This window comes from Mytilus edulis, chromosome 12, assembly GCF_963676685.1.
Source record: "Mytilus edulis chromosome 12, xbMytEdul2.2, whole genome shotgun sequence".
Lineage (NCBI taxonomy): Eukaryota > Metazoa > Mollusca > Bivalvia > Mytilida > Mytilidae > Mytilus > Mytilus edulis.
This window is the reverse complement of record NC_092355.1, coordinates 24,156,468-24,176,643: the sequence shown is the minus strand read 5'-3', so window position 1 is coordinate 24,176,643 and position 20,176 is coordinate 24,156,468. Positions and strand designations below refer to the sequence as shown.

The 20,176-nt window shown below is 31.6% G+C and overlaps 1 protein-coding gene across 1 annotated transcript; it reads left to right on the top strand.

The window, feature by feature from the left end:
* Window positions 1-3,689: 3,689 nt before the first annotated feature.
* LOC139498085 (solute carrier organic anion transporter family member 1C1-like) lies at window positions 3,690-18,230 on the top strand. The gene is made up of 10 exons (XM_071286423.1): window positions 3,690-3,724; window positions 7,531-8,237; window positions 8,960-9,046; window positions 9,562-9,756; window positions 10,280-10,444; window positions 11,023-11,206; window positions 13,398-13,536; window positions 14,835-14,992; window positions 15,388-15,452; window positions 17,326-18,230. The coding sequence occupies exons 2-10, from the start codon at window positions 7,574-7,576 to the stop codon at window positions 17,643-17,645; spliced, it is 1,977 nt and encodes a 658-aa protein (XP_071142524.1). The 5' UTR covers window positions 3,690-3,724; window positions 7,531-7,573; the 3' UTR covers window positions 17,646-18,230.
* The last annotated feature ends 1,946 nt before the right edge of the window (window positions 18,231-20,176 follow it).

The window sequence follows — 20,176 nt, the reverse complement described above, 5'->3', positions numbered from 1 at the left end:
TATTGTCGAAATGCGCATCTGGTGCAAGAAAATTGGTACCGTTAATTTTATTACTACCACCCGAGGGTATCACCAGCCCAGTAGCCAGTACTTCGGTACTGGCATGAAAATACGGATTTTTTGTGTTATTAATATTTGCTGTTACAAAATATTAGAAATTATTATTAATTAAGGAATGTATCTCCCTCATGCAAAGCTCTGATTCCTTTCACGGATTTGGCTATACTTTTTGGACCTTTTGGATTATAGCTCTTCATCTTTTATATTAGTTTTGGATTTCAAATAGTTTGGCCACGAGCATCACTGAAGAGACATGTATTATCGAAATGCGCATCTGGTGCAAGAAATTTGGTACCGTTAATTTTATTTGAAGTGTTTTGTGCATATTGACCATACTGGATCGACAATCGTATTTAGTTATTTTTTTGTTTTATCTTAAATTAAACATAAAATCAGGTAAATCATTTGAAATCATGCATGGATAAGTTCAAGCTTTGAAAGGAAACTACTGCTAGTAGCTGTCTAAAAAGTGTGGTAACAAGACAGATAATCCAACATATTCTGTTATCAGTTAGTTTTCTATAAGGTTTTATATGGATGAACATGATTCAGGCAAACAATTTTGTGAAATTTTGAAATTTCAAGCATTTTGACAGAATGAAGTATAAACAATATTCTAACTGCAGTAAAAAACAATATACTGAAATTAATATTGATGTCACTGTAATGTTGCAGTAGAAGGAGAACCTGATATGACTTGCACACAACATAATATATAGTTATACCTATTCTAGATTGTTGAATTTTTGAACTTTTTGGATTCCTGGTTGTTGTACCATGTATATTATTTTTTTCTATTAAATCCATTTTGTGTTTATTCGTGATAAATGAGCTATGCACTATAGTTATATCAAAATTATTTGTTTTAGTTATATTTAAACTGGTGTTATCCGATGCAGCACTGACTGAGTGTTTCCTAGTGTTAAGTAATGATCCTGATTTTACACGTAAAGACAACAATGAATGTTCTGATTTCGACTGTGCATACATTCTTGATATTTTCCCCTTAATAAAGACGGTGCTTTTAGCTATAGACTGTTTGTTTAAAGATACGTATTCAATATATGCAGAACTGGAGTCTAAAGAACTAATTATAGCTGAATGCAAACACACTTGTTGGACGTGGTATTACTGAAATGAACATCTGTTCTTAAATAAAACTAATCACAAAAATACTGAACTTAGAGGAAAATCAATTCGGAAAGTCCATAATCACATGGCAAAATCAAATAACATAACGCATCAAAAACGAATGAACAAGAACTGTCATATTCCTGACTTGGTACAGGCATTTTCAAATGTAGAAAATGGTGAATTAATCCTGGTTTTATAGCGCTAACCCTCTCACTTTGATGACAGTCTCATTCTTCTTAATAAATTTTTCGATTTTTTTGTAGAAGAAAATACCAGAGGTTTCACATGTAGAGCAGTATCAACTTACCCTTCCGGTTCAAATTATATCATTCCCATTTGTGTCTTAAATTTAGAAAAATATGTGTAATCCCTTTAATATGTATTTCATCGCATTAGATTTTCTCAAGATTTTTAAGAATCTTTATAACAATGTCTCACATTTTAGTTGTGTGGTTATATATTATTATACGTTAATTCATGTATGACGGGTTAAATTTGATACTGAATATCAAACCCTATAAACGGGTGTGTCTATAAAATTAACATGCAAAATGTCTAAACTCAAATTGCAACCATACAAAGTTTTAATGTCCGTATTGTTATGGGTTTACTTTTCTACATTGGCTAGAGGTATAGGGGGAGGATTGATATCTCATAAACATGTTTAACCCCGCCGCTTTTTTACGCCTGTCCCAAGTCAGGAGCTTCAGGCCTTTGTTAGTCTTGTATTATTTTAATTTTAGTTTCTTGTGTACAATTTGGAAATTAGTATGGCGTTCATTATCACTGAACTAGTATATATTTGTTTAGGGGTCAGCTGAAGGACGCCTCCGTGTGTGGGAATTTCTCGCTTCATTGAAGACCTGTTGATGACCTTCTGCTGTTGTTTTTTCTATGGTCGGGTTGTTGTCTCTTTGACACACTCCCCATTTCCATTCTCAATTTTAAAGACATATATGTGATCATGAGTGTCCTATGTAGTCATGGGGAGGACGGTTATAACGTGAAAGTGTCTTAAAAAGGTTAAGAACAATACGCATTCTTTGTATTTTGAACTGGTATTGATAACACTCTACAAATCGGAGATAGTACGCATAAAACCATAAAACCAATTTAGTTAACAATTTAATCGTAGTACAAGTTTATCGTAAACATTTGTCCTTTCGAAAGAAATCCTAACCAAATCAGTTTTATGCACATCACCTCTTGAATTGTTAATTTTACTCAGGCTTTCGCGTACCTTTTTATATCAGGGCAAAAAGTGCATGCATTGCCCTTTTTATATATTCAGTGATTCAATATCTTTCTAAAAGGAACCAATTGCATTTTATGGTTACTGTATTGAATCTTTCAAAGGTTGTTAAAAAAAAAACAATTGAATAATCCTCATTTGATCGAAAAATTTATAATTAAATTTAAAAAAAAATATCTCAAAATTAAAACTTGGGTAAACCTTTCTCAATCTAAATGAATGAATTAAAATTACTATATAAATAAAAAGGTTACAATAGACGTTTAAATCGAGCGATGATGAAAATGATTCTTTTATGTCAAAATAAGATTCTTAATAGTGTATAGTGTCATAAAAGGCATATTAATACATGATATCAAATATCGATAAAGAGTAAATGTACTTTTCAATTTTATTTTTTTTCAAGAAAAATTATTGATTAATGTGTGATTTTATGTTATGACTATCTTATTCATGTTTAGGTCGAGGTCATGATGAAATATAATTGCCATTGGACGTCAGAAAACAGTCAATTAATCAATGAATTATTTTCGTTACTGTCGAAAATATATTTCTGGACCAAAATGTAATGCAAATGCATAGAAAAGCGAATATCTGATTAGTTTTTTTCAGCAGAACATTCTTTCCTTTTGATTATATTTTAATATTCTTTTTCGGATATAAATACAGCTAGGATACTTGTATATATTAGTTATTGAATTTATGTGTCTAACGCCACGTTCTAGCTCTCTTTGCTTTATCATGGCGGTCAAAGACCAAAGAAAAATCCAATCAAACAACGGCAGAAAAAAATATAACAAGTAGTTTTTATCAATTTAACGGTTTCATATTTCATGTCGGGACTTTTATAACCATTATACGGCATGAGTTATACTCATTATCGAAGGCGGAACTGTTGAATATTGTTGCTGACATCCACTACATTTGAATTTGTGTGTATAGTAAATATTTTGATATGAGCGTCACTGATGAGTCTTATGTAGACGAAACGCGCGTCTGGCGTACTAAATTATAATCCTGGTACCTTTGATAACTTTCTCAATGTCAATTATACCACATCGACCTATTTATATAGTTCTATTACTCATTTAAGATCAACGACCACATGTTAAACATGAATAGGATTGTTTTGTGTAGACAATCACACATGGTATCATGTTACAGATGATAATGCATAATATGTTTTTTAATAAAGAAAGAAAAGCATGATCACTACAGGTAAGTTAACAGGTATACATACTGTGCCAGATTATACCCTGCAGGTTAATAATCAACAAGGTAAATATTGCATTTTGCATATTAGTTAAATCATTTTCTTGCACACATTATTGTTTTGTATTTGCTTAAATTTCAGAATGAATTGTCGAAAAACTAATATTTTTCTTATAAATTTAAGTGCACCTGCACAAGTGAGGAGGTCTTTCACGCAGAAACTAATATGTTTTTCAAGTGCGATCAAAAGTCTTTATTGATACATGATTATTATTTTAAATTATTATATAATAAAAAAAATATTTACTTATCAAGTACTTGTATAAACTTTCATATAACTCACTGTTAAGGTAGATGGGGTGTCTAAATTATAATCCATAGAATTTTTTAATAATTTGCCAAAATGTAGTTTATATTATGCTTTTTAAAAAATAGAAATAAAAAGAATGGGTCACCGGGCTTATTTTCATGCTACCCGGTGTTCAAAATTGTCAAATTTTGTATAGATTATGCATGGAAAACCCAATTTTCTGCAATAAAGTATAAACTACACCGTATAATTTTGAGATAACATATGAGAAGATAGCTTTAATAATATGCTTTCAGTTAAGAAAAAGAAAAAATGGGGTCACCAGACCCGTTTTCTTGCTACATAATGAAATAGTGAAATTCCTAACACATTCTATTGTAAAAGTACCTTAATCTGAATTATCTGCCCTTGCATTTGAGTTGCCTCCCCTTATGTGGCAAAGTAGGAAAAATTTTGATCAAACAAAAGTTTTCTGTTTTTTGTAAAATACAACCATGAATATGATAAAACATGTAATTTTCTATTCAGAAGTGGAAGTTCTTACACATGAATTACCTACTACTCGAAAAATTTGCACATTCTATTAAAGATCTAGACCTTGTTTTCTGGTATTTCCAAATCCAAGATGGAGGAAGACACCCTATCTACCTTGAGTGTAGAATCAATTTGATGCATACTGATACATGTATCATCATTGTTCATGTTATGCAAATTCATAATTCTTCATCATAGTATAATGACTTTAATGTGTGTGATTAAGTCAGAACAACAATATAAATCCGGAATGCTATGCTGCTGAAACTAATATTTTTTTTTCTTCAAAAATTTAAATGCACGTGCACAAATGAAGTCTTTAATGATTTTATTTGTCAATTATTATATAATAAAAGTATAAATTCACTAAACATGTACATGTATATATTATCATATAAAACACTGTTAAGTTTAGAATTAATGTCAAGCCTTGCGATATATGTTCTATCATTGTTTATGATTTTGTAAAGTTATTATTTTCGTCAGAGTACACACGTACTCGTCTCATCTTATTTAACTCTTCTCGTTTTGTCTGTTGAAACCATAGTATGATTTGGATTTAAAATTTTTGATAAGTGCATCAGAAAACCAGCAAGGTCAGTCAGTTGAAAAATATGAAATGTTTATAGTATATGAGCATTATGTACGTAGATATGTATACTGCGTTTAGTTAGAACTTTTATTTTATTTTTCTACATGTTCGATAGACAAATTTATATGCATTTCAGTCTCTGCAGGGGTATGTCAATTAGAACGTCTCGTCCGTTTTCTAAAAAATAAAAAAAGTTCATCGGAAGGTACCCAGAACTTGTTGATAAATATTCCGTATAAACGTCACAAATAATACACGATGGTCTTAGATTTTGCGTACTGACGTTGTTTATGATCTTAATAACGTGTTATATTATTCTTTTATTTGTCTTTATTAATATTACTTTTACAGTTACATTTTTTTGTAAGTCTGTTTTTTGAGATATCCTTTTGACGTAACTCTGTGCTTATGTATCCCATCATACTTTGAACGACAAAATTATTTTATGATGTGACTCTGTACCTATGTATCTTGTCATACTTTGAATGACAAAATTATTTTATTTATTAATATTACTTTTACTGTTAACCCACTTTTTTGTGATATACATTTGACGTGACTCTGTACTTATGTATAAACAAATAAAATCGTATAATATAATCAAAATGAGGATGTTAATTTGATGTATGCCTTTTTGTGCTTCTTCGTTACATTTGTTGTTTTTATAGGGATTAAGATGATAGCACAATGTTGACTGCTGTACCCCTATTTTTGACATTTTTACCTATTGTGTCTGTTTGTTTTGTTCACGCATTAGTGACAATATAATGGAATTTGATGCGACTGTCATACAAGTGAGAGGTTTAGCTAGCTATAAAACCAGGTTCAATCCACCATTTTCTACATTTGAAAATGTCTGTACCAAGTCAGGAATATGACAGTTCTTGTCCATTCGTTTTTGATGAGTTTTGTTATTTGATTTTGACATGTGATTATGGACTTTCCGAATTGATTTTCCTCTGAGTTCAGTATTTTTGTGATTTTACTTTTTAAACGCATATTTCATATATGAAAAGCATAATATTTGCAAAGGCTTAATGAAAATATGATATGTGTTGTATGATTAGCGTAGAAACAACGATACACTTCACCAAACAGAGTGAATATCAGCAACCATAAAACCCTTTGAGAGCCGAGACGTTGTTTTTTTCACATTTTGACGTTGCTCTACATATTTGTATGACAATACAAAAAACGATACGTTACGTAACGGCAATAAACTGCCTACAAACACATGCACGTTAAATGGTTTATATGAACAAAGAAGCAAAACTGATGGTAAAAGTGAACTACTGGAAAAGATGGGTGAAAAATACCAAAGGGCCAGTCAAACTCATAGATCGAAAAAGAAAACAATATAAAATGACAAACAGACAAATAATAGTACACATGACACAACATAGAAAAATAAATATTAATAAAAGAGGGACGAAAGATCCCAGAGGGACATTCGAAAATAATTTGACAACGCCATGGCTAAAACTGAAAAAAAACAAACAGACAAACAATAGTACACATGACACAACATAGACAACTAAAGAATAAGCAACACGAACCCCACAATAATAAGATATCCATTACATGACGTGACACAATTTAAAGGGACTTTGATATTTATAAATATTCGATATCAGGCCTAGTTATTGGTTTACCTTTAATGATTTTATGCGTATACATGATTATTTAAAATTGTGCATCGTACATACATAAGGACTATCATGTTTCCATTTTATAAAAATAAGAAGATGTGGTATTATTGTCAATGAAATAAATAGCTATCAGGGTTCAGATGAAATGGATGTAAGCAATTATAGATAATCGTGCAGCCTTCAACAATGAGAAAAACACATACCGTATAATCTGCAATAAAAGGATTTGAAAAAGTATGGAATAAATCAATTGAGAAAACTAACGGAATAATGGTTAACAAAACAAAATTACAAAAATAAATGACGGACATTAACCAAAGACGACCACTGAACTACATGTCTCTGACAGACGCATAAAGAAATGGGTGGGGTTAAACATGTTTGTTATTGTTTAAGTACGGTTTTACTATTTTATCGGATGATAGACTTTGTCGAAGCCACTGTTGTGAAGTTTTTATTTCCGGGGGGTTTCACCAGCCCTGTAGTCAATACTTCTGTGTTGACATGAACTATTGATGATATGGTTATAATCATAAATTAATTGATTAATTGTTTACAAAAGTGTTGTTTTTTTTTTTAACCTCAGGAATAGATTATCTCATCTGTATTCGGCAAAACTTTTGAATCAGTGGTTAGTTTTAATATTGACTGTTTAATGCGACGAAATAAAAAAAAAGGATATTGAAGTATTATTGGTATCGTGTTTATTGTTTCTATTTCAAATGTCTGTAATATTCATAACATTCATTAAAAGTTTTGAAACTGAATTGTAATTGTCGTGTTTCAGGATCAATATTCCACACCATAAGTAATATAGCTTCGATGCAGTCATGAGTACAGATCTAGGTCTACAGTGTGGCATTGGTACCTTTAAACCGAATTGTTTGCAATGTTGTGCGACTTTAAAAATATTTACTGTGTTTTATTCAATATCAGCTCTGATGACGTCGACGCTATCCGTTTATATAGCATCACAGATCACAACGATAGAAAAACAGTTTGGATTCACAAGTACTCAAAGTGGTCTATTAATGAGTTGTAATGATATTGGTTACTTGGCTGTGACTCTCTTTGTCAGCTATTTTGCAGATATATTGCATGCCCCTCGGGTTCTTTCCTTTTCAACATTATTATTCGGTGCAGCCGGAATGATTTGTGCAATACCATACTTTGTTTCACCAATGTATTCAAAATCGATTTTGTCCAAAACGTCGAATGTAAGTCGGAGTGGAGATTCCTTCGGAAAGATGATGTCATCAGGACAACTGTGTAAAGCGTCATCAATTTTTGACCAATCAAATTCCAATATGAGCTGCAGTTCACAATCAGATTCCAATACCTCTTTAGGCGTTGCTAACGAATTTACTCCTGTAGCCATGACACTTATTGCAATTGGAATGATAGTTCAAGGGATTGGCAAGTCTCCAAGAAATGCTTTTATTACTACATATATCGACAATAATGTTAAGAAAACACAAACAGCTATTTACATCGGTGAGTAATTCTAAATAATTTATATAGCAACTAGTTGTGTTTAATTTCTAAAGATAGTAACATAGCTTTAATTTGTTCAATGTCAATATCATCTGGGATCACTTATTTCCCAATCTGGGGTTCGTTACGGGATGACAATAAGTTTAAAATATGTGTAACAATTTAAATAGCTATGAATGTTTAATTATAAGTCGCAGTATAAAAACAATTTTAGGTCAGTTAAAATAAAGACAAATTTGTATTCGGCACAAAACTGAGGAAGAGCTCGGTTATACCTCTTCATTCCCCAGTTTCTCAGACTTACACAATTAAGTTTATATTTTTCTGACATTGATTTAATATTGTATATATAAATATATATATGTGATTCTATGAATAATAACACCGAGGAAAACTCAAAACAGAAAATACCTAATCGAATGGAAAAATCAAAAGCTCAAACACATCACACGAACATACATGTATAAAAACTGTCATATTCCTGACTTGGTACACGCATTTTTTTTATACAGAAAATAGTGTTTTAAACCTGGTTTTCAAGAAAGTGGATTACATTGAATTTTTCTTCAGTCCAATGAAACAAGAAAAAATGGTGTATCATCTAAATGCAGACACGACAAATTTGCGAATTCGACTTAAAAGTAAAAATTATCGCCATGTGTATATGCACAGTGTAAATTTTCTTTTTGGGAACTTCTGGTTAATACAATTTATATCAACAGGTAGTGTAATGGCCGTAGCTATATTTGGACCGGTACTGGGATTTGGATTTGGTGGTCTATTCAGTAAAATTTATGTCACCTTAGAAGGTATTTTTTATAAAGAAGGCTTTAACATAACAAGAGTTATACAATCTACACCGAAGTTTGAGCAAGAAAAAATATGAAGATGAAAGTTGTTACGACATACGTTTTTTTTTTTTGTATCTGCCCGCACCAGACCCTCACAAACAAATAATAAACGGTACCTTGATAATGCATGACACATTTAAATCGATGTTCAAAAGCAATATTTAACATTACAGTAAATGAAAGTGTTTTTGTACACAGTTCCTTCTACAAAGTTACTTGTTTATAACTGAAAATGTGGTTAGGGAACTTTTAACCACCGAAGTATTCCAATGTGTTTTTTTATTCACGCATTCTTGAAGGTTAAGCATATTTGTCGTTCCCGACTCAAAATATCTATCTATCGTAGTCACGAACGCTCATCCTTGAATGATTTTTTTGTAAGTTTACAGTTAAAATGTCATTTATAAGTTACTATTAACACAATGTAATATGTAATATCTTTAAAATTATGGGGTTTTCACATTTTATTGTAGATGTAGATATTTCGCCACGTGACCCAAGATGGATTGGCGCATGGTGGCTTGGATTCCTAACATTCGGAATAGGAAGTTTATTAACTGCACTTCCGGTCATGTGTTTTCCAAAAAGATTTCATGTGAAACAAACCAAGGTTAACACGAAAGTACTGAAGAAGAAAAGAAAAATTAGAATGATAGAAGGAACTAGAGGTACAATGGTGAATTATAAAATTAAATCTCAAAGAAAACAATTGTTATCACAATTGAACCATACAAGTGTTCAATATAACACAAATATATGCCTTAACAAATTACATACTGATTATTGAAGGCTGGTAATCGTTCAACGGCAAATAAGTTTGTATATTCAGAACAAGAACATGTTAATGTAATCTGACCTGCATTGTACTAGACCGACATGATGAGCCAGATTGTTTGAAGGTGGATTAATACAGTAACACTTTGAAGAAAAGCATGCAATCTGCCTCGGACACAATCTGAATATGAGCTGGTCAGGCTTTGCTCTCCCAATAAAGGCCACTTGCTTACCGTAGCTTATCAAATACCCTTTTTGAAGTCTTTGTTGTAACCTGACCGAGGTTCGAACCAACGAACTCCAGCACTCGATAATGAGCTCTATATTTCTAAATTACACCTAAGAACATTCTTTATACGAAATATCACAAATATATTATATCACAGCGTTATACATTGACGCAAATTTTATTTTCAGGATTTTTTAAAGATCTATTCGGACTGCTTCGTAACAAATTGTATGTACTGATCAATGTTAGTAGGTGTATGATCCTTATTGTAGTAAGCGGGAGTGTTGCATTCGGACCAAAATACATTGAAACTCAATTCACATTGCCGGCTTGGAAGTCCAATTTAGTAATAGGTATCTTTATTATCCATACTTAACAATAACAAATAACTTATAAAATTATATCAAATATTTTCCTTATCAACAGTTTTATCACTTACAAATTCACTATAGGAATATTGCGAACGGTTGTATTCAAATTGTCTCTACCATTTGAAAGTAATTTTGAGCTAGTATACCATACAACTAGACATTTGCTTGAATAGAATAAATCCAATCGGATGAGAGATTAGTTCAAATGGAAATCGATATTCCAAATTAAAAACTGTTTATCCTTTATAGGGGTAGTTTGAAGCTTTTTCAATAAACTATAAAAGAGGGACGAAAGATACCAAAGGGACATATATATATCGGAATGCATATAATAATCTGTTTTCGGTACTTATACATCCTCGGATTTCAAATGTTTGGCTTTCAGCGTTCCTGATGAAAGTGAATCCAGAAAAATGCTTCGGACGCGTTGAAATTATTAAACGTGTTGTTTTCAATTTTTTTAAATGGTTTTGTTCTATAGATATCATTCCCAACACATATCTCAGCTTTTTCCTAGTGAAGTTATTACGAATTAACTTTTAAGTTGTTGTTTATTTCAGGTGTAACCCGTATTATTGCAGTATCATTCGGCACATTCGTCGGTGGATATATAACGTCCAAAAAGAAACTTCCACCGCTAGGATGTGGAAGACTGATCGTTATTCTGTCATTGTTTACCATTGTCCACTACTTTATACTCATGTTCCTGGGTTGTCCAACTCCCAAAATAATTGGATACGACAGGTTTGGTTGCATTTATTTTGAACTTATATTCACGCTATTATTCTTTGTAAAGGTTTATTTAATGTAGTATTCTCCATAGATACAACCATTGACAACTTCAAAGGAAATGAGTCAGAATACTATCTGATTAAAATTTTTAGATATTCGCACTTGAACCGAACCTAAGAAAAGTTCCAAATATAATCTAGGCCATATGAGTTCTAAGACTTTTGGGATCTGTTTTGCCTTACATCATTATCACAGTAATGTTACTTACTGGCTAAACATAACTTAAATAACGAAAGAGAAGTACATCAACAGAACTAAATTAAGCAAACAAACAATAGACTTGTTTTACAAAATTTTCCCGTATGCCTAAAACAGCTTTAGGTAAATAAAGGCAACAGTAGTATACCGCTGATCAAAACTCAAAAATCTATGGACAAAAAACAAAATCGGGGTAACAAACTAAAACTGAGGGAAACGCATTAAATATAAGAGGAGAACACCGACCCAACATTAAAATGTAACACACACAGAAACGGACTAAGCATTAGACAAAACCCGACGAGAATAACAAAAATAACATCAAAACCAAATACATGAATTTTGATAAAAAAGTACCGTGACACGAATTATAGTAATGTAAATTCACACTCAAATATATGAGAAAACAAACGACACAACGGAAACACAGGTAAAATGTAACACGCACAGAAACGAACTATAATATAACATTGGCTATATTCCTGACTTGGTACAGGACATTTTTAAAGAACAAAATGGTGGGTGGGACCTGGTTTTGTGGCATGCCAAAACTCGCACTTCAATGGCAATGTTAAATATAACATAAAATGACTACATAATATTACAGGACTACAATACAAATAAATAGGAGAACATAGTAGACAAAGCAACACATGAATAATAGCTAACAAAAGGCATCATGTTTAAAAATTAATACGCCAGAAACGCACATCGTCCACACAAGACTCACCAGTGACGCCCAGATATAAAAGTTCGAAAGTAAAAAAAGTGCGAAGTTGTACAGCACTGAGGATCCAAAGTTCAAAAAGGTTGTGCCAAATACGACTAGGGTTTTCTGCTTGGGATAAGAACATCCTTATTATTTAGAACAATTTATGCTACTGCAAACAGTAAATTTTATTAAATAAATATAAAAAGTTATAAAAGATATACATGATCAAACTGAAGTATTAACTAATTACAGAAAGAAAAAAAAAACGGAAACATTACGAATACCAACACAAAAAATAGACACACCCTACTTAGTCAAGGCCTCAACGCAAAAAATGAGAAAAAAAAAGTGACGTCACATACGAAGTGCTGAAAAGGCACAAAAAGATACGTCATATTTGAAATTCTGCAACAAATATCCAGTGGTATTACTAATTAATCGTTGGACATGTAGCAAAATCCTTCTGTTCGCAATAATTCCTAATTTAAGTAGCTGTGTGCATACAGACACAAGCTTTTACAATGTAGGTGAAGAATTTATAAGTTGCATTGACAATATATACAGATAGGTTATTGGCAACAGTTGTATACCGCAGTTTAAAAGTATGATTCGATTAAGCTAATACAAATCCGAATGTTAAACAGAATAATAACGGACAGCTCCCATGAATTAACTACAGCACACAAGCACAACAGGAAACCATAAACGAAATATAAACTGCTATAAACGTTAATTCCTTTCACTGATTTTGCTATACTCTTTGGACCTTTTGGATTATAGCTCTTCATCTTTTATATAAGCATTGGATTTCAAATATTTTGGCCACGAGCTTCACTGAAGAGACGTGTATTGTCGAAATGCGCATCTGGTGCGGAAAAATTGGTACCGTTAATGTTATTAAGCATATAGTACGATTTCTCAGTAGATGACTTTAAAATTCGTGCACTTACCCGAATTTAAAGTTGTATGTCACATTGTTTTTACGTCACTATCTAATCGATTGACCGATAACACATTTTTAATCCGATTGTTCCGAAACAACTCGACATTTATGGATTTATCCTTTCTTATCCGGGAAACAGTAGAAAAAGGGAATAACAAGCATATTTTAGTGAAAATGTCGGGTATAAGACATCATGCAACACAGGTAAGGTTGATACAAACCATTTAACACTTATAATATACACATGATACAATAATACTCAAGAATTCATATCTCTTTTTCAATTTTAGAAATTTCACTAATGCATCGGACACCTGTACAAGTAATTGCAACTGCAATTCTGAGGGTTATTTCCCTGTGTGCGGTTCGGATAACAAGAATTACTTTTCACCTTGTCATGCCGGCTGTTCTAGTACATCCAAATCACAGGTACAAGTTTAAGTAAAGAATTAGACGTAAAATGGCTACCAAGGAGGTAACCCAAATCAATAATAATAAAAAAAATAGACGGCACTATGACCAAAAATAACTAGAGTAACTGTATGCTATGAAAAAAAAATGCTCAAGAGGCGTAATCAAATATTTTTCACAACAAGATAAACCAAATGAAATACCCGGCCACGTCCACTCTGTGTAGTATTTCTATTTGTATCCATCTGATGAGTTAAACATTTTTCAACTGATTTTTATAGTTCATTCTTATGTTGTACTGTGTAAGGTTAAGGAGAGGGTTGGAATCCCGCTAACACGTTTAACCACGCTACATTCTTTATGTGCCTGTTCCAAGCCCGGAGCCTATAATTCAGTGGTTTCTGTTTGTTGATGTGTAATATATATTTCTTTTTCGTTCATTTTGTGTACATAAATAAGACCGTTAATTTTTTAATTTGAATAGTTTTACATTTGTCATTTCGAGTTCTTTTATAGCTGACTACGCGGTATGGGTTTTGCTCATTGTTGAAATTCGTACAGTGACCTAGAGTTGTTAATTGCTGTGTCATTTGGATTTTTGGTTATTAACAAAACACGGACCGTATTGAATATACAAAATGAATAGCAGACAGATTTAGACCACACCATAAACATACACTGATTGACAAACTACTTGATTTGAACAGTCACATACAAAATGCAGCGGAAACAGAGATTTTATTAATGAAATACAAATCCGGGTACTAAACTATAACCAAGGGAAATATATCAAGTATAAGAGGCAAACACCACAGCCACAGATACACTGTACTACGACATACTCAAACACCGATATACTTAGAAACAGACTGACGATAAAACCTGCTATATTAGCAACTTCTTGTTTTCAAAAGGAAAATAAAAAATGAAGCTGAATCAAACATGTGTATGTGATAATAACTTTCCCCATATCCAGCGAAATGTATGTGAAAACACAACAGAAGACATAACTGTATTCAATTTGACAGTCATTGGCTCAACAAATCTGTACTTATAACTAACATGCATACAGATATAATGCATCATGAACATAAAGATATAAATTGTTCACTTATACAATGTCATGCAAAACAAGCAACATACGTAAAGAGAAACACGAGGGAGATAAGAATTATTATACTCGTGTTTGTTATGTTGTAGTTTCTACTTGTTTATACGATAAGTACTTGTTGTTGCCAATGGTCATACGATGTATCCATTTTGACTGCGCAAATTACGCAGTTGCAACGTAAATATTTTTTACTTTATTTTTAAAGGGATTTACGAACTGTACATGTATCGATCCAACAGCGACAGCAACCCCAGGTTTATGTTCCACTGACTGTCAAATGTTGGTTCCATATCTTGTCGTCACCTGTGTGTTTAGTTTGGTAGAAGCAATAGCTATTATGCCAAGTTTCATGTTCATGTTGAGGTAAGTTAATTATTAGAAAAAATATTTTTATTAATATTATATATATTATTTTTTTAATCTTAATCATTATCGTGTAAATTTATCTTATTCAATGCATAATACAGTTGATAATTTATAAAAATCGAATTATTGAACATTTAATAGACAAGAATTAAAAAAAAAATTCAGTATAAGCGAAAGCACCGCGTCCACAATGCATTTAAACATTCTCAAATATGGGTATGAAAGAAATGTAATAATGAAGTTAAAATTGTGTATGTAGGTTATCATAAAGCTATATCGAATTGAGAATGGATATGGGTCAAAGAGACAACAACCCCACCAAAGAGCAGATAACAGCCAAATGCCATATATAAAACATACTAGTATTAAATACACTATATTTCTTGTTTCAGATCAGTTAAGGAAAAGCAGAAAGGAATAGCTATAGCAATGTTCGCATTTATTTCAACTTTATTGGGTAAGCAGTGAGATTGTTTCTATATAAAAAAGAGAAATTAAGCTGAACCTCACATTATATTTTGGAAATTTATGATACTCAATTTGTACTTAATTTTGCCGTTTTATTCTTTTTTATTTCACCGTTAATAATGAAACGATTTGTAGACGAAACCATCGTGTTGAACATGATTTAACAGCCGATTCCATTAATTATGTATGCACATTTAATTTCTTTGGTTACCTTGCTTGCTAGCTTAACCATGAAGTCATTATCCTGTACCAAGAATCCCCCAATTCTGTATAGTCAGAACGACAATGTTGGAACCATATCATGAATTTCACAACTTTTTCATGTTTTTTTTATATTAAATGTTAAAAGCGGGAGGTTTTGAATGCCACAAATCCTGGTTCAACCCATTTTTTTTCTCTAAAATGTCCTGTACCAAGTCAGGAAAATGGCCATTGTTATAATATAGTTCGTGTCTGTGTGTGTTACATTTTAAAGTTGTTTTTCTGTTGTGTCGTAGCTCTCCCCTTATATTTGATGCGTTTCCCTGAGTTTTAGTTTGTAACACGGATTTGTTTTTTTGTCAATCGATTGATGAATTTCGAACAGTAGTATACAACTGTTACCTTTATTTAGATATTAAGGTATACTAGCCTCCTTTCGACAGACAGATACATTGTACATGTTATCTGTCTAATTAGTCTACTCTTAAACGAGGGTAGTTTACCTAACCTTATAATGACTTCACGGTTCAGCTAGCAACACACTCAATTGAATCGATTATAAACATGTTATCTATGATGAATTTATTTGTTAAACGTCTATTTATAAAATCTCGTTTAATCTACAATATTCGTAAAACGCATAGCCCGGGAGTATGCTATTGATCATATCCGTTATTTTTTCTGAATGTGTCTGAACCTCTAATCAATAGCTGAATCACATATAATGGAATTTGATAAAACTGTCGTATAAGTGAGAGGTTTAGCGCTATAAACCAGGTTCAATCCACTATTTTACAACATTTAAAAATGTCTGTACCATGTCAGGAATATGACAGTTGTTGTCCATTCGTTTTTGATGTGTTTTGTCATTTGATTTTGCCATGTGATTAGGGACTTTCCAATTGAACTTTCCACGGAGTTCAGTATTTTTGTGATTTTACTTTTTTTAAACTGTTAGATAATCGTCAGACTATATTGGCATGATGTTTCTTTTCCCCTATAAGGTATATGTGTACCAAATTAAACATTGAGTTAATATAAATGTACTTGTTGCCACAGGAAATGCCTTCAAAACAGGATAAAAATATATGTTTACAAAAAACAAAAGGAACAATTTTTTGGGGTAATACATTGATCATGGACTATACCATATAAACACATACTGTAATGTCTGAACTAAAACTAATGTACAGCGATGTGTCTGTCAATCTTTTACCGAAATTAGATTTACAACATAATTTCTTCCCTTTCAGACTGATAATCTTTTTGGTTCACTCTTACAACATAATGACTTCAAAATGCATGTTGATAATAATTTATTCTACTAAAACTATCATATGTACAATACAAAGTCATATAACCTTTGTAGTTTCAAACATCAATCGCACATGCTTATAAGTTATCATTCTTTTTTCATTGGAGATAAGAACTGTATCACGTGTCTCGTTGGTCTTAAACGTCAGAAACGATGGCGGTTTCAAGGATAGTTTAAAGTCTTCGATGGCTAATGTCTAAATTCAATCAATAATAATGATAGTGATTTGTGTGAGTTGGTTATAGTGTACTTATTATTTTAAACGCTTCTTTTGTAAGTTAAATCGTTGTTTTCTTTGGATATTGTGTTAAGTAGAATTTTTTTAACAAATTGATTTATATTTTAGGTTGGTTCTTAGGGCCTGTTATTTTTGGAGAAATTATTGATATGTGTTGCAAAATATGGAGCTCTCGGTGTGGAGTAAAGGGATCATGCGCGTTGTACAACAATTTGAACTTTCGGTATGCCATCTATGGTTTCAGCCTCATTCTGAGATGCATTGTTCTAATAGTAGAAATCGTGACCTACTTCATTGCAAGAAAGAAAACAGATTGGAGTATTGGAGAAACTAGACGTGAAAGTAAAATAGACAATCCTGAAAAACATAATTTCATCGTTGATGAAGGGGATAACAATGAAAACAACAGATACATACAGACATGTTGAGAGGATAAGGAATTTGAAGAAACTAAAAATCCTGGTTAATTTTAACGAATCTGAAAATACAATATCTTTAAATGCATGTGGGTTATCAAATTAACGTTTAATCATTCTACAATATTTTATAAGAATACTAACATAACATGCATATATAATATAAAATGATAGCCTTGAAAAATAAAACCAAGTGAACAAAACAATTAAAAAGCTAGCAAGTTGAAAAATCAAAGTCATCAACAAGCAAAGTAAACATTATGTTTAATTTAATGTGGTTGTGTTGTTAAGTGGGTGCTATAGGTTTTGTACAGGAAGTATTGTGGGCCAATGTAACCTTTCAAAATGCAGTTTGATTTTCAAGTAATCACGGATCCATCATTTTACACTATTTTGTACAGATATGTTTTATCACGAAGGCCTGGCTTCGACATGTTCGATATCGGAATTTATCAAAACTGCATTGTCTAATACTATGGCTTAGTACTGAAATTTATTACCGGCCCTATAAGAGTGAAGTGGAAATATATTGGTAAAAATGACGGGTCTCACATTTGCAGTAGGATATGATAACCGTCCGGAGCACCTGCGATCACCCTTGATTTTTGGTGAGGTTCGTGTTGCTTAGTATGTCTTTTTGTCATGTTTTGTGTCCGATTATTTGTATTTTGGTTGTTTTTTTCGTTTTTTGTTTAGGCCCAATGCATTTTTAGTATATGTCTACTAGTTTTAACTTATTTGATTTGAATATCCTTTTGGTATCTCTTACTTCTAGTTTACAAAGGCATTTCATTAAAACATAAGCAAATTATTTCACAACTCTTTATAACTCAGAAAATAATCATGCGTATGACTAGACACACCCGTCGTGAGTTTTGCCAAATCAATTATTTTCCTTTGTGAACTTGAAAGCATCTAACAGCTGAAATTTAGGAAACAGTAGATAACCAATTAATTACACTTGCCACAGTCGTATCATTTTTGAGTTGACATTGTAGACAGATTTTCATTATTTGCATATTAAGTTATGCATCATTTTATTTTAAAAGCTGATTCAGTTGTCTTTAATATTGCTTATTTTCTGATGTAATAAAAAAACATTTGAATTCCAAGGGAGTAGAAGAAGAATAGAAACTAAGCATATAGACAAAAAAAAATTTAAAGATTTCATTTTTAATCAAATCCATCAAAAGAATTCCCAAACAATGGCATTATAATTATAATAAGTATTTACTCGGAAAAAAATGGTTCATACTTTCAGTTCCTAATAAAAAAAAAATAATTATCTTTCTTTTAAAAGTACAATTACAAAAATATCAAACTCTAAGAAAAATTATAAACGGAAAGTCTTAAAGCGAATGGCAAAAATAAAACCGCAAACACAGCACATAATCAAATGGATAATAATAGTTTGATGGATAAGTAAACAGTAAAACGTCGGACACACATTATGTATCAAAATATAGGACGGATATTTTTATCAGTAAACGAGGGGTGATCATTTCTTCTGCATGCTCTAACAAGGTCATCACAGATACCAAGCATATAAATAAATACGCTTGACGTTCGTTTCTTCTGCATGTTCTACATACGACTCAAAGGTCACTTTCAAGTCAGAACAATAAGAAACAAAAATGAATAACAACGCTTAAATGTATTCATAAACATTGTTTTTTTTAGAAATGGTGAAAATCCATATTAACGCAGTCAGGATATATATCAATAATACATAGGGGTGTGGATGGATTATAGAGAGTATTGAAATGACATAACAGTATTAAATAGTCAAAATACAAAAATACAAAATAAAGAGAAATTCACAAAATTAATAAAGAACAGAGAATAATGAGGTGCTTAAAAAAAAGTATAATTGACCAAAAAATTATACAAAATTAATAAAATAAAACTGACTTGATGATAATGAAAATTGGTATAATATATTCACTGTACCGTTATTTCACATCAGAACGTACTTTGGATATACCATATCTGAGAAACAGTAAGGTGCGAGTTTTTTGCTCAGTGTTGAAGGCTACGTTGTGAATTTGAAGAAAACCGATATAAAATCTGTTCCTTGGCTTTTCTTGAGTTTTATTCTGTGTATGTTCTGATTTTGTGTCATTGACCGATACCCAATATTTTTTTGTTTTTCTATTGTAAAGGTCTGTAGATTATGAAAAAATTAACAATAAAAAGCTGGTTTATGCTTTATTGGATTTTAACATGTTTAATAACAATAAAGTAAATCATCAATAGAAAGTTTAGTGCAATAAAAACCACATGTCATTGATTTGTAGATTTCAATAGAAAGAATGTTTGATAATGTAAGAACATTTAAAAAAATGTCTTTTGTTTTACAAAAATGATTTCATATAATGTACTATATCATTTAATAATCTACAAATATAAATATACAGTTTATTCTCTTTATGTGATCGTTTTCGTTTCTTTATTTGGGTATTTGATCTAAGCAGATTATCTGGTAAGACTGGCACCCATTGAATGGGATCTCATACTGTTCAGTTAGTCTGTGTAGTCTTTTA